Source organism: Balaenoptera musculus, chromosome X, assembly GCF_009873245.2.
Source record: "Balaenoptera musculus isolate JJ_BM4_2016_0621 chromosome X, mBalMus1.pri.v3, whole genome shotgun sequence".
NCBI lineage: Eukaryota > Metazoa > Chordata > Mammalia > Artiodactyla > Balaenopteridae > Balaenoptera > Balaenoptera musculus.
The window spans coordinates 97731730-97746761 of NC_045806.1; the positions used below are offsets into that span (position 1 = coordinate 97731730).

Here is a 15032-nt window from a genome sequence, read left to right on the forward strand (position 1 = left end):
TTAGGATCAAGCCAGCATTCATTAAAGACAACTGGAGAATCTTTTTCAGCAGGCCGAAAAAAAAAAAATCTGTGCTCCTGCCAAAGACTTGTTAAATACACCTGCCCTGCTGGAGAATGAAGCAAATCTGGATGGACTGCCAGGCTTCTGACTAATTTATCACATGATAGAGCTGATAGAGGAGGAATCGTAGCTGAATGGGAAGACAGAGATGTTGGGACGTGTCCACATTGACAGCTCAACTAACTAAAGCATTTGCTTTGCAAGTAGCAAGGTTAGTTGGTACTATCTTAATGGTCCAAATGTTTGCTTTAAAAATTGAAGTGGGCCGGAGGCGGCGGCGGCGGAAGTCGGGAGGTGACGCCAGAAATTGGGCCGCGGATTCCGGACCCCTGTCGGAAGCGGCTCGCCAGCGCTGCAGTTCTTCGCAGACGGAGCGACTTGGGGGTTCGGGCTGCGCGGCGGCCACGGGGTGTTCCCAGGCGCTCGCGAACGCGTCTGCGGGCCACAATGTCGCACCCGTCCCCCCAGGCTAAGCCCTCCAGCCCCAGTAACCCCCCGAGTCTTCTTCGACGTGGACATCGGAGGGGAGCGAGTTGGTCGAATTGCCTTGGAATTGTTTGCAGATATTGTACCCAAAGCTGCAGAAAAATTTCGTATATTGTGTACAGGAGAGAAAGGCATTGGACCCACCACTGGGAAACCTCTCCATTTCAAAGGATGCCCTTTCCATCGAATTATTAAGAAATTCATGATTCAGGGTGGAAACTTCTCAAATCAGAATGGGACAGGTGGAGAAAATATTTATGGTGAAAAATTTGAAGATGAAAATTTCCATTATAAGAGCAGCAAAACCATCGCTAATGTCCGGGATGTCAGGGGATTTGCAAACTAGCAGATCTGGTTAATGTCCAGGCTCCTAAAGGACATTAGTGGTGCCTGTGCCTTCTTATCTTCATTGTTCCAAGATGTCCCCATCGGGGTATGTTGCATCATTCAAGTTATAAGAATGGACTTCATGATAAGGAGGGATTACTGCAGTTCTTCATCACGACGGTTCCGACTCCTCACTTGGATGGGAAACACGTGGTGTTGGGCCAAGTGATTAAAGGAATGGGTGTGGCAAGGATTCTGGAAAATGTGGAGGTGAAAGGTGAGAAACCTGCCAAATTGTACGTTATTGCAGAATGCGGAGAACTGAAGGAAGGGGATGATTGGGGAATATTCCCAAAGGATGGATCTGGTGACAGTCATCCAGACTTCCCAGAGGATGCAGACATAGATTTAAAAGATGTAGATAAAATTTTACTAATAACGGAAGACTTAAAAAACATTGGAAATACTTTTTTCAAATCCCAGAACTGGGAGATGGCCATTAAAAAATACACAAAATTTTAAGGTATGTGGAAGGCTCGAAGGCTGCTACTGAGAACGCAAGTGGAGCAAAGCTGCAGCCAGTCACTTTGAGCTGCGGGCTGAATATCGGCGCTTGGAAACTGAAGATGTCTGATTGGCAGGGAGCAGTCGACAGTTGTTTGGAGGCCCTTGAAATAGATCCAGCAAATACCAAAGCACTGTACCGTAGAGCCCAAGGATGGCAAGGACTAAAAGAATACGATCGAGCATTGGCTGATCTTAAGAAAGCTCAGGAGATTGCACCAGAGGATAAAGCTATCCAGGCAGAATTGCTGAGAGTCAAGCAAAAGATAAAGGCACAGAAAGATAAAGAGAAGGCAGCTTATGCAAAAATGTTTGCTTAATAAGGAATTCAGTTTTGCTTAAGTATGCATTGATTGTATAAAGCGAATAAGACAATTTAAGGATTTTGTCTATTATGTATGATCCCTAATGTGTTCCCTCTGAGACTTCAGTTCCCATTGTTTACAGTCTAGGAATACGTAGGGATTCACTCTTAATAGACCAGTGTTACAAAATATGGTGAAGTTGATTTCGTTTTAAATGGCTCTCTGCATTACTCACAAAGGATAATGGTGTCCAGCGTATTTTAAACTCCTAGACACATCTTGTTTGAATAAACAGATGAAAACTTAAAAAAAAATAAAAAAATAAAAATTGAAGTGCACTTCACTGAATCATGTTTAAGAAATGCAATAACTAATCCATTTATTGTAATTAAAACAGACCGCTTTATTTCCAGGGGAGCTATTAAAATAGATATTTTCAGAACATTTCTGCTTCACTTTCAGTAGGAAAATATTCCTGTTGAGGCAAACAGAATTTTGCCCATTTCAAATATAAATAAAAGTGGAATTGCAGTTGGATTATGGCAAAGGGGAGTTTAACTCTTTGTTTTAAATACATCTTTTATGTTTTAATTTCTACAATGAGAATGTGCTATATTTGAAATTTATCTAAATATATGCATGTGGATATAGTTATAGATGCAGTGAAAGTGGCACTGAGTCAATGAGTGTAGAGGTTAACAGCATAGGATTTTAAATATGACAGATCTTGGTTCATATCTTACCTGTACTATTTCTTAATTATATGGCCTTGGGCAGGTTAAGTAACCTCATTTGTAAAATGAAGGTAATACTACCTACCTTGAAGAATTGCTGAGAGATTGTGATAATGTATGTAAAATGCTTTGCATAGAGCCTAGCACAGAAAGGAGTCCAATTAATGGTTAGCTATTATTTGGATTAGTTTTACTTGTATAGTGCTTTATACTTTTTAAAGTTCTTTCAAGCTTTATTTTATTCAAATGTCTTAATAATCCTGAAAAAAAAGTCAAAACCAAAGGGAGAGGTTTCAAGGATGTTGGCACTTTTTCCTACTGGAATGGTCACTGATGTAGATATGCACCCCCATTCAGGATGCCTGTCATTTCTATTTCCAGTTTTGTTTAATGAGATCTTGGCTTTTACATTCAGTACTTATCAAGTTGCAATGTATCATTTTGAAAATGGTGACCACTGAACTCACACGTCATTATCCAGAATACAGGGATATATCCGTGAAATATTTTTAATGTTTCTGAAGAAAACAAAATCAATTAAAATCAAGAGGTTTTATACATCTACGAAGAGAAGGCACAAATTTAGCCTCAACAGTAAATACTTAGGTTCATTCTAAGGAGGCAGGTATAAGGGTCCTTTTAAATGGCATCCACAGAAAGCTATGTTGACCCAGATCTAATAGGGAAAAAAAAAAAAAAAAAAAAAATGCTCTGCTAACATTAAATAAAACAAACTCTAGAAAAGGCAGCAGCTATCTTTCTATTCTTGCCTTTTCTGGACTTAGATTTTATACATTTATTCTTTTTCATTTTTCACCTTTAAGAAAACTTCTTTCTAGCATACCCTTAGAGATTTCACTTGTGCAAAAGGACTTGGATTAGACTGATAGTTCCCTAAGCATTACCTGGAGGGCTTGCTAAAATACAGATCGCTGAGCACCAGCCCCAGAATTTCTGATTCATTTGGGAACTACTAACAAGTTCCCCGATGCTGCAGAAGTTGTTGGTTCAGGAACTATACTTGGAGAACACCTGAATTCAAATAAGTAAAGGTCATAGAGATTTTGTATTTTTAGCTAATTAGAGGACAGAATCTAATGTTTATTTACCTACAGTATGGAGACTGAGTTTCTACCTACTGCATAATGACTTGGCAAATGGAACTTTATCAGTTCGGTGAATAATATCTACTATGTGTCAGGCACTATGCTAGGTGTTAGAGATCTAGCATAAACAAATTAGACAAGTCTAATGGACCTCATAGAGTTTTCATTCTAGTAAGGGGTGACAGACAAAAAAAAATATTGAAATGTACCAGATAATGATAGATTCTATGAAGAAAAATAAAATCAAGTAAGGGGATAGAAAGTGACAGAGATAGGGTACTATTTTATAAAAGGTGGTCTGGGGAAACTCTTTGAGGAAGGGACATTGAGTAAAGACCTGAACGAAGTAATGGGGTAAGCCATGAGAATGCCTTGGGGTAAAGCTTTCCAGGTAGACAAAGGGACAGGCCCTGAGGTTTATCTGGAGTGTTTAAGAAACAGCATAAATGTCACTGTGGCTAGAGAAGGCTGAACAGTGAATGAAGAAATGAATGATAGGAAATGAGGTCAGCGGGTTAACAGGAACCTGGTCACATAGAGCCTTGCAGGCCATCATAAGGACTTTGGATTTTATTGTGAACAAGATGAGACTTGAGCAATACAAAAAAAAAAAATTAGACAACATTTGGAAGATGGCTTGAATTTGTCATTTTAATTTAGATGATTTGATATTGTGTACAGATTGTCATTTATGACATTAAATTCTGAACATTTCAACATCACAAATTTCCCATTGTTATTCTTTTCCCCCAGGACAACTCTAGACAAGTCGGAAGTTTAACTTTTAGTTAATCCAAAAATTTGTTGAGAGTGAATGAAACAGATACCATTTTCCCCTAGACTGGTTGCTGTCATGTTTCTGGTATTTCTTTAATTTGCTTACTGTCTTTTCTGACACTTGTTTATTTTTTCCCACTGTATAGCACACACTAAAGAGCTTACAGACCTTAACTGGAATTTTTTCTCCTAGCCTATGCCAACTGCTATCTTGTCTTTTCTCCAAGGGATCTGGAAACTTGTACAATAAGAGAATGCACATTAGCTCTTTTCAAATACAGGAAATAGAGAATTCTGATAAGCTTGGAGATGTCCTGATAGGACAAACCCCTCTGTGAGTGAACAAATAATTAAAATGCGAATACTTCCACTTTAAAGTTTTACTCTTCTGATGCCCATTGGTAATGTAACATTTTTGGAGTTTAAAAATCAACTGGTGGAGTCACAAAAAGACAAATGTTGTATGGTTCCACTTATATGAGGAATCTAAAGTAGTCAAATTCATTGAAACAGAAAATAGAATGGTGGTGGCCAGGGGCTGGGGGGAGGGGGGAATGGGGAGTTGTTTTTTAATGGGCATAAAATTTCAGTTTCGCAAGATAAAAATTTCTGGACATTGGTTGCATGACAACGTGAATATACTTAACACTACTGAGCTGGGCACTTAAAAATGGTTAAGATGGTAAATTTTATATTACATATTTTACCACATTTAAAAATAATAAAATAACCTGGTTGAATCTGATAACACCAGTGGTGAAAATCAACTAGTAATACAATCCTTTGCAGAATGATAAATCAAAATCAGAGTATAGATCTGACTATATCCCCTATATAGACTTCCATTTAGATCAATTAAGTAGACAGTTACTATCTATTACGTATATGGCAGAAGGCTAGTTGCCATAGATACAGACAGGAGTAAGATGATGACTTATGCCCACTAATAACTTAGAGCTTAGTTGAGAGAGACAGACTCATGAGCAACAACAAAAAAAATGGAATGTTATTAATGTTATACTAGACGCCTAACCGGAGAACTTTGGAAACCTGGTAAGTTAAGGAAGGTGTAAAGAAAGGTGACTCCTAAATTTGGTTTTGAAGGGTGAGTTTTCATGTTGGACTAGGGAATGAAGATTTGTGGAAATAGCAAGAGAACTAAAATTAGAAGTGGAGCCTGAAGATATGACTGAATTGCTGCAATCCTGTGATAAAACTTTAATGGATGAGGAGTTGCTTCTTATGGATGAGCAAAGAACGTGGTTCTGGAGATGGAATCTACTCCTGGTGAAGATGCTGTGAAGGTGGTTGAAATGACAGGCAAAGGAGTTAGAATATTACATAACTTAGTTGATAAAGCAGCAGCAGGGTTTGAGAGGACTGACTCCAATTTTGAAAGAAGTCCTACTGTGGGTCAAATGCTATCAAACAGCACCGTGTGCTACAGATAAAACGTTCATGAAAGGAAGAGTCAGTTGATATGGCAAACTTCATTGTTGTCTTATTTTAAGAAACTGCCACAGCCATCCCAACCTTCAGCAACCACCATCCTGATCAGTCAGCAGCCATCAGCAGAGAGGCAAGACCCTCCACCAGCAAAAAGATTGTGACCTGCTGAAGGCTCAGATGATGGTTGACATTTTTTAGCAATAAAGTATTTTAAAATTAAAATTGTTTAAAGTTAAACAATTAACATTGTTTTTTTTTTAGACATAATGCTGTTGCACACTTAATAGATTACAGTGCAGTTTGTGACTTGCTTTATTGGATTTTTGCTTTATTGTGGTGGTCTGGAACTGAACCCTCAGTATCTCCCAGGTTTGCCTGTACTCAGGTTAGGTAGGTTTCAGTGGTGGAGGCAATAGAGCATTGTAGCTCTGAGGTGAGACACATCAGGTTTAAGTTCTGGCTCTACCGTACACTATCCATGTAACTTATTCAGGTAAGTTACTTAACCTTCGTCTATTTCTGTTCTTTCAGCTATAAATTGGAGGTGATCATAGTGTTCAACTCATCGTGTTGTTGAAGGCTAATATGAGATAATTAATGTAAAGAACTTACCCCAGTGCCTGGAAAACAATAAGTGCTCAAAAAGTTGTTTACATTTGTTCATATTAACAATGTATGTGTAGGCCTTGTCTTGATCACTAGGATCCCTGGGCTTTTCACTGATGCTTGTTTTTGTGTTTGGCCTAAACAGTCCCATTTCTCTATACAATGCAAAACAATTACAATCTGTTTTACCCTTATTTTATGAATTCACTCATTAAATGAATACGAGCAAAAAAAAAAAGTAAAAAGGGAAGATAATTTTTTTTATTAACTTCAGTCTGAACTTGGATCAACCCATGAACTTCCATGATGGCTGTTAGAATTTTTAACAGTCAATAACTGTGACATTTTGGATGCTAGGGCTATGCCTAGGTTCCTTTTAGGATCAGGCAGTTGTTTCACTCAGTTTCTGGTTGAGGACTGAAATGCCTTTTGAGTGGTGGGGTAGGCAAGAGGTGAAGGAACTCTCCTCACAGAGGGCACTAAGGTCCATTCATCCATGTCCAGGGGGCCTAGTGGATATTTGTCGAACTGTACTTATGACTAAAATGCAATGAGACATACATCCAAATGATTGCTATCTCGTTGGAAAACTTATACCTAATTCAGTGTTTGTGGCATCATCCAAATTATTTTTAGAACTTGTCCTTCCGTACTGTCTTCAGGGACAGTTGCTCCTTCTCCCTTTTTCTCTTGCACATACACCCACACCTGGATGTTATTTCATGATCTTGAATAGTTTTAAATTCCAAATGGTAATACATGGCAAGATTAGTTACTTTATTAATACTCTTCATCAAATTTATTACTGTTTGACACAGTCATGCACCTTTAAGTGTTCTTCTCAGTGCCAAGAAGGAAGCCAAAATATATAAACAAGTTACACATGAAAGATTAGTTCCTGCCAAGGCAATTTCTCAGTCTGCTACTTATAATGAGAACTTAATTCCACCCTTATCTGTGTGCTGAGCTCACAATCCTTATATCTCCTTGATTAGACTTGGGGAGGAGGTTGTATCACCATCATCATCATCTCAGCTTTGAAGATTAAAACGTTTTTTCTAGGGATCAAATTTCCCTCCAAATATAAGAATATTTTCCTATTAGGAAATTCAAAAGAATATGCATAGGAACTGTTCATCAAACGATACCATTAAGTGAGTGAAAAGGCAAGCTACAGTGTGGGAGAAAATATTTGTAATCTATCAATCTGGCAAAAAACTTTTATTTGGAATGTATAAAGAACTCCTACAAATCAAAAAGAAAAAAGGAAGACAAACCAACAGAAATACGTGGGCAAAAGAGCTGAACAGACACTTGACAAAAGAAGGTATCCAAATAAGCAATAAACTTATTAGAGGATGCTCAACATCATTAGTCATTAGGGAAATGCAAAATAGAACCACAGCAAAATATTGGTATACACTACTATGGTTAAAAATTAAATGGATGAATAATACCAACTCGGTGAGAATGTGGAACAATTGGAACTCTCACACATTGCTAGTGGAAGTATAAACTACTATAATCATTTTTGAAAACTCTTTGGTAGTATTTAAAATTTTTTTAAATTATAGTAAAATATACATAACAAAATTTACCATCTTAACCATTTTTAAATGTACAGTTCAGTAGTATTAAGTACATTCACATTGTTGTGCAACCATTTCCACCATCCATCTCCAGAACTCTTTTCATCTTGCAAAACTGAAACTCTCCATCCATTAGGCAACAACTCCCCATCCCTCCCTGCCCCCAGCATCTGGCAACTAACATTCTACTTTCTGTCTCTATCAAGCTGACTACTCTAGCGACCTCACATAAGTGGAATTATACACTATTTGTCTATTTGTGACTGGCTCATTTCATTTAGCATAATAACCTTTATCCTTAAGTTTCATCCATGTTGTAGCATGTCAGAATTTATTTTTAAGGCTGACTAATATTCCATTATATGTATGTACCACATTTTGTTTATCCATTCATCTGTCCATGGACACTTGAGTTACTTCCACTCTTTGACTCTTGTGAATAATGTTGCTATGAACATGGGTGCACAAATATCTGTTCAAGACTCTGCTTTTAGTTCTTTTGGATTGGTAGTATTTTTTAAAAAGCTAAATACCTTTCTATAACCTAACAATTCCACTTTTGTATAAGGAATGCTTATGTCCATAAGAAAATGTGTGCAATAACATGCATAGTGGTATTATTCATAATAGCACCACTTTAGACATAATCCAAATATCCTTCAGTAGTAGAATACATACATAAACTGTGGTATATTCACACAATAGTACAATGTTACATAGCAATAAACAGAACAAGAACATGAATTACTTTTTTTTGTTTTGTTTTGTTTTGGCCACGCCTTGCCACATGCAGGACCTTAGTTCCCCAACCAGGGATTGAACCCGCCCCCTCTGCAGTGGGAGCGCAGAGTCTTAACCACTGGACCGCCAGGGAAGTCCCGAGCATGGATTACTTTAAAAACATAATGCTGAGCAAAAGACAGGTACTCAAGAGTATATAACGTATGCTTTTATTTTATATAAAGTTCCAAAACTGTCAAAACTAATCTATGTTGATACTGTTTAGAAAAATGGTTTTTTGGGGGGGAAGAGTAAAGACTGGTAGTTAGCATAAAGGAGACTTCTGGGCTTCTTGAAATGTTCTACATCTTGATTTGAGTGGTGCTTACATATATACATTTAATTGATCTGTATATTTAAGATTTGTGCAGTCCGTTGTGATTATTCATCAATTTAAAAGAGGAATCTGAGCACACTTTGTTGAATGGCAGCATCACTGAGATAAATATACAAAGTGCTACTTTAAAGGGACAATATTAATATGATCATATTTGTTCTGACATGTTTATTAGAGACAAGCATATTACTTTATAGTCACTCCTATTGGGTCCTATCCGTAGTCTGCAATCCAAGAAATAAAAACAAGTAATATCTCTGGTGGCAATATCAGAACACAGTGATTTAGGAACTTATCTTGGACTTTGTCCTTTGTAAAATACCAAGTAGTCATTGTTAACTAGTTTAATGCCCAATACTAAAGAGCTCACGAAACATTTTTTAAACACTTCCATCCCATTGGTTGTCTTTATTTTACCAGTAATTAAAAAAAGTAAACCACTGCCTTTCATTCCCTTTAAGGTTGAGAGGTGACCATCTGAGTTCTATTTAATGCTGCATTTGTGTCTGGTTATGGTTCAAAAATGTTCCTTTAATCATGAAGTGGAGAATTGTTTTTGGATGCCAGATATCATATGCTATTCCAGACTCTTTCCAAATTGTGAACATTAATTTTTCTTGTACACCAATCTTTCCTCAGCTGTTTCATTGATTTGGCTTTTTTCCCATAATTCTCTAAGTGAAGAGTTGGCATTAGTCATTGTTTGTGAAGAACATTCAAGTTTCAAATCCCAATTTCCTACCAATAAATGTGAAGAAAATTAGTAGATATAATGTTGCAACGCATGTTAAAAGAGCAAATGTTAAAAATGTAACATGCTACTTCAGATCTATATGACATTCAGTTAGTGTTTTTTAAATTAATATTTAGAAAAAACAATTTTCTTACATGATGTGCTCTCCAGGGAAAGGGAGAAAAGGCGTCCAATAAATACCAACTCTCTTCTACCCCAGGTTATAAGTATTTTGAGAAACAAAACAAAGACGGCAATATGGATATGCAGATATCACCTTTATTATTGGGAAGGTCCGGTTTGAGGATTTGTCTTTAGGCCTAGGATTGTACTGGGCCTGCTCACTGATTCCCAGAATTAGGCAAATATACCCACCCAGTCTTAGACAGAACTGGATAGGGATTGGCCTCCCCCTGCAGGTGTAACCACATGTATAACCTGTGGTCTGGAAGACCAGAGGAGAACTTATGTTATCTACAGGAAGCTTGCTCCCAAGAGGAAAAAGGGCAAATTCAAGCCAATCATGCCCAGTTATTCTTCCCAAATTTACCACTCAACTGTGTCCTTCCATCTCCCCACAGGCAGCGTAAGTAAAGGATTCAGAAAGGGGTCCCTAGTAGACTAAGTGAGCTCACTTTGTGAAAAGGGAACATCAGGAATGGTGAAGTGTTCCTAACTAACATAGCTTTTTCCATCGGATCTCTCATTTCCTTCTCTCTTCCTAATTACCAAAGAAAAAAGTGTAAATTAAATATAAGGCATAATGAAAATCTAAATGGATTAATGTTCTTTTATTACTAGCCATGGCACTACCCTCAAATTAAAAAGAAAATATTTCTAGAAACATAAACCACCAAATCAAGGAGAGCAGAAAAATGTTAAAGTCTATGTTGAAAATCTCTCAGATTATGATAGTATTTGTTTTCAACCAGCTTCAGAATTGGAAATGTGAAATATTAAAATTACATTAAAAACCGACACCCAGATATCTTCAGAAGATTTTACTGCTCAATGCAAAGTATAATGCTTAGAAAAATTTAAGGAAAATACCAAATCTTCATTTTATAAAGCATAAACTAATCTCTCACAAACCTAAATTTGTATTCGAACCTCTGTTCTTTCCTAAAAGACCTCTTCAACAAGGAGTCCTTATTCCTATACTTCCTGAATCTTGGCCTTGTCTATGCTGTTTCTATTCTAAAAGACAGAAGTCCTCATTTTATGATTTTCTAGAATGCAAAGTCATATGCATTAGATGCCACCACATGAAATATGAATACACTTCTGCAAAGATAGTTCATTTCATAGTGAAAGAATAAAATAAATTGCCCCTAAAGTATAATTAATTTCTACATGAAAGTAAATGGAAAATAAAGCTTTAAATTACATCCCCATTTTTCAAAAGAAGGAAAGAACAGTAATATTTGAAGAGTATATTCTATGAGCTAGATATTGTGTTCCAGGGACTTTTCATAGGTTATTTTACTTAAACCTTACAAAAATCTCATGAGGAAAGTGGTGTGACTCCCATTTGGATTAAAGAGATTAAGTGGCTTACCTGAAGGTGACTACTAAGTGGTGAAGTAGAATTTGAACCTAAGCGTGTCTGACTTCAGAGCCTATGCTTTTTCTTTATCAGGTTAAAAAAAATGGAATGTAAGATGGGGAATTTTTTTACATAGCTTTGATGAAATTAAAAATTCCTGGCTTTTTCAGCTATAATTTATCAACTATAATCAGGTATAAAGTTATATACCACTTTCTGGCAATTTTGGTGTAAATACTGCCCCCTAGGCACCATTGACCTAGTCTTCCAAGCAGCAGACCAGATCATATCAGACTAAATGGCTCTGTGACATCCACCAAATCTGACTCAAAGACTCTAAGGAAATTGTTGGCAATGACAAAGTTCTGTCATGATTTTGCCAAAGACAGGAGGTGCTAAATACCATGTTTCACTTAGGCCTTCCAGCCAAATGTTGCAGATTCCCAGTTTCTAGCCCAATGCTTCCACAAATACCCTAAAATATTTCTCAGAAGCATAGTAATGGCTTTTCTGGATCCCAGGGTTCTGGATAAACCTTTCAAGATTCCTCGCAGCTTCTTCTATGCTGCTTTCCCTAATTGCCTCAAAGTATGCTAGAATTTGTGCCCTTATGGGTAATTATAACTCATTTGAACTGAAAAAAAAAAACCACATAAATGTATAGCTGCTCTTGCGTTTTTGGGTCTAGTGGTATCTTTATTTTAGAGAAAAGAGAAAAGAAAAGAAATAGCCAAATCGGTCCTGACACCAGCATAATCTTAAACCACTGTAACTATGCCAACCAGCCAGCTGTTTTAAGTATGCTGAGCAATTCAATTACCTGAATATCCAGCAAAAATCTAATCTGCTATTGAATAAGCAAAAGCAAAAAAGTCAATTTTTTAAATCAAATTCTAAAATTTCTATCAAATGTGTTTCAAAACTGCATTTGATAAAAAAAACTACAGAGAAAACCAGTTTTGAAATGATTCTGAGTCAAATGGCTTGATGTTTAAGGAAAATTATCACATGTATTAGGATTCTCAGTTGAAAGCAACTGAGCCTGACTCTAACTTGATTTAAACAGAAGAGGAATGTACAGAGTGGACAGGAAGACTGAAGAGCTAAGCTAATAAGCTGTAAACCAAAGAGAGTACTACAATATCAGTATGAGAAAAGTGCAATGAAAGTCAAGAGGAAGGAGAGATTGATTCTGGGTAGGATGAGTGTTCCACTTGATGGAAGAAGTGTTATTTGCACCAAGTGCTATCTCTGTCTTATAACCATTTGGATATATGGCTTATCTTCTCTGCTAGACTGAAGTTCCCTTATAGGAACTGCCCCTTGTAGGAAACAAAATAGAGATTTTCTATTTTGTCAACACCTAGTGCAATTAAGTGTATACATTTAAGATGATTCAACATGTGTTTATTAGATACCTGCTCTATACTAGGCACTATGTACTACTTACTGGAGATAATGAAGTGAGCCAAAGGAGGCTTGACTTCTTTCCTCATGGAGCTTACCATCTGGTAGATGAAACAAACATTCAAATGATCACATTCATTAATGAATGCACAATTACAAACTGTCAAAAGTGCTATGAGGGAGGAGAAAACAGTGCCTTGATGGCATGCAACAGGGAGACCTAGCCTTGTCTCTGGGGAGTAGAAGAAGACTTCCTTGAAGAAATGACAGCTGAGATGAAGTCTGAATGATGAGCAGGGATCTGGCCTAGTGATAGGGGGAAAAGAGAATCTCAAGCAGACGGAACAGTATATGCAAAGGCCCTTGTACACGGTAGGTGCTGTACAAACAATTATTTTGTACTCAGCTTCACCTTCTTCTGTCCAACTTCAGGTGAAGTTGTATCCCTTCCCTTGTCAAAAATGGATCTTCTTCCTGCATTCTTACTTATACCTTTGCCTCCTTTGAACCTCAGTCTATCAGTTGTCTTTTATTTCTCCTATATCCTCAACTACTCTCGCCACTGGATATTTCCCTTTAAGATATAATGCTCAAATCTCTGTGACCTAAAAAAATAAAACAATAAAGAAACAAACAAACACGTCCCTGAATCCTACATCCCCCTCCATTACTTCCTATCTTTACCTATTTTTATTAGCAAAATTTCTAGAATAACAGTATTCTCCACCTGTAATCTCTACTTCCTCAATTCCCATTCATTCCTAAGCCTAGTAAATATGGATCTTGCCAAGGTCACCAATGATCCCCTTGTCACAAAATTCAGTGGATATATTTTTGTGTGTGTGTGTGTGTTAGTTTCTGCTTTATAACAAAGTGAATCAGTTATACATATACATATGTTCCCATATCTCTTCCCTCTTGCGTCTCCCTCCCGCCATCCCTATCCCACCCCTCTAGGTGGTCACAAAGCACCAAGCTGATCTCCCTGTGCTATGCGGTTGCTTCCCACTAGCTATCTATTTTACATTTGGTAGTGTAAATATGTCCATGCCACTCTCTCACTTTGTCCCAGCTTACCCTTCCCTCTCCCCATATCCTCAAGTCCATTCTCTAGTAGGTCTGTGTCTTTATTCCCGTCTTGCCCGTAGGTTCTTCATGACCATTTTTTTTTTCCCTTAGATTCCATATATATGTGTTAGCATACGGTATTTGTTTTTCTCTTTCTGACTTACTTCACTCTGTATGACAGACTCTAGGTCCATCCACCTCACTACAAATAACTCAATTTCGTTTCTTTTTATGGCTGAGTAATATTCCATTGTATATATGTGCCACATCTTCTTTATCCATTCATCTGTTTTTTTTTGTTTGTTTTTTTTGTTTTTTTTTTAAACATCTTTATTGAAGTATAATTGCTTCACAATGGTGTGTTAGTTTCTGCTTTATAACAAAGTGAATCAGCTACACATATACACACGTTCCCATATCTCCTCCCTCCCGCATCTCCCTCCCTCCCACCCTCCCCATCCCACCCCCCCCCAGGCGATCACAAAGCACCGAGCTGATCTCCCTGTGCTATGTGGCTGCTTCCCACTAGCTATCTATTTTACATTTGGTAGTGTATATATGTCCATGACACTCTCTCACCCTGTCACATCTCACCTCTCCCCCTCCCCGTATCCTCAAGTCCATTCTTTAGTAGGTCTGTGTCTTTATTCCCATCTTGCCACTAGGTTCTTCATGACCTTTTTTTTTTCCTTAGATTCCATATATATGTGTTAGCATACTGTATTTGTTTTTCTCTTTCTGACTTACTTCACTCTGTATGACAGACTCTAACTCCATCCACCTCATTACAAATACCTCCATTTCATTTCTTTTTATGGCTGAGTAATATTCCATTGTATATATGTGCCACATCTTCTTTATCCATTCATCCGATGATGGACACTTAGGTTGCTTCCATGTCCTGGCTATTGTAAATAGAGCTGCAGTGAACATTGTGGTACATGACTCTTTTTGAATTATGGTTTTCTCAAGGTATATGCCCAGTAGTGGGATTGCTAGGTCGTATGGTAGTTCTATGTTTAGTTTTTTTTAAAACAGGGCTTTTACTATTTTTATTTATTTATTTATTTTTGGCTGTGTTGGGTCTTCGTTTCTGTGCGAGGGCTTTCTCTAGTTGTGGCAAGTGGGGGCCACTCTTCATCGCGGTGTGCGGGC

At 37.4% G+C, this 15032-nt stretch overlaps 1 protein-coding gene across 1 annotated transcript; it reads left to right on the forward strand.

Annotated features, from left to right (window-relative positions):
• Positions 1-457: 457 nt before the first annotated feature.
• LOC118888648 (peptidyl-prolyl cis-trans isomerase D-like) lies at positions 458-1818 on the forward strand. Its single transcript, XM_036839948.1, is given in 4 exon segments — positions 458-555; positions 557-844; positions 1018-1384; positions 1387-1818. Coding segments are annotated over 4 exon segments (1074 nt in total). The 5' UTR covers positions 458-510; the 3' UTR covers positions 1761-1818.
• Positions 1819-15032: the final 13214 nt, after the last annotated feature.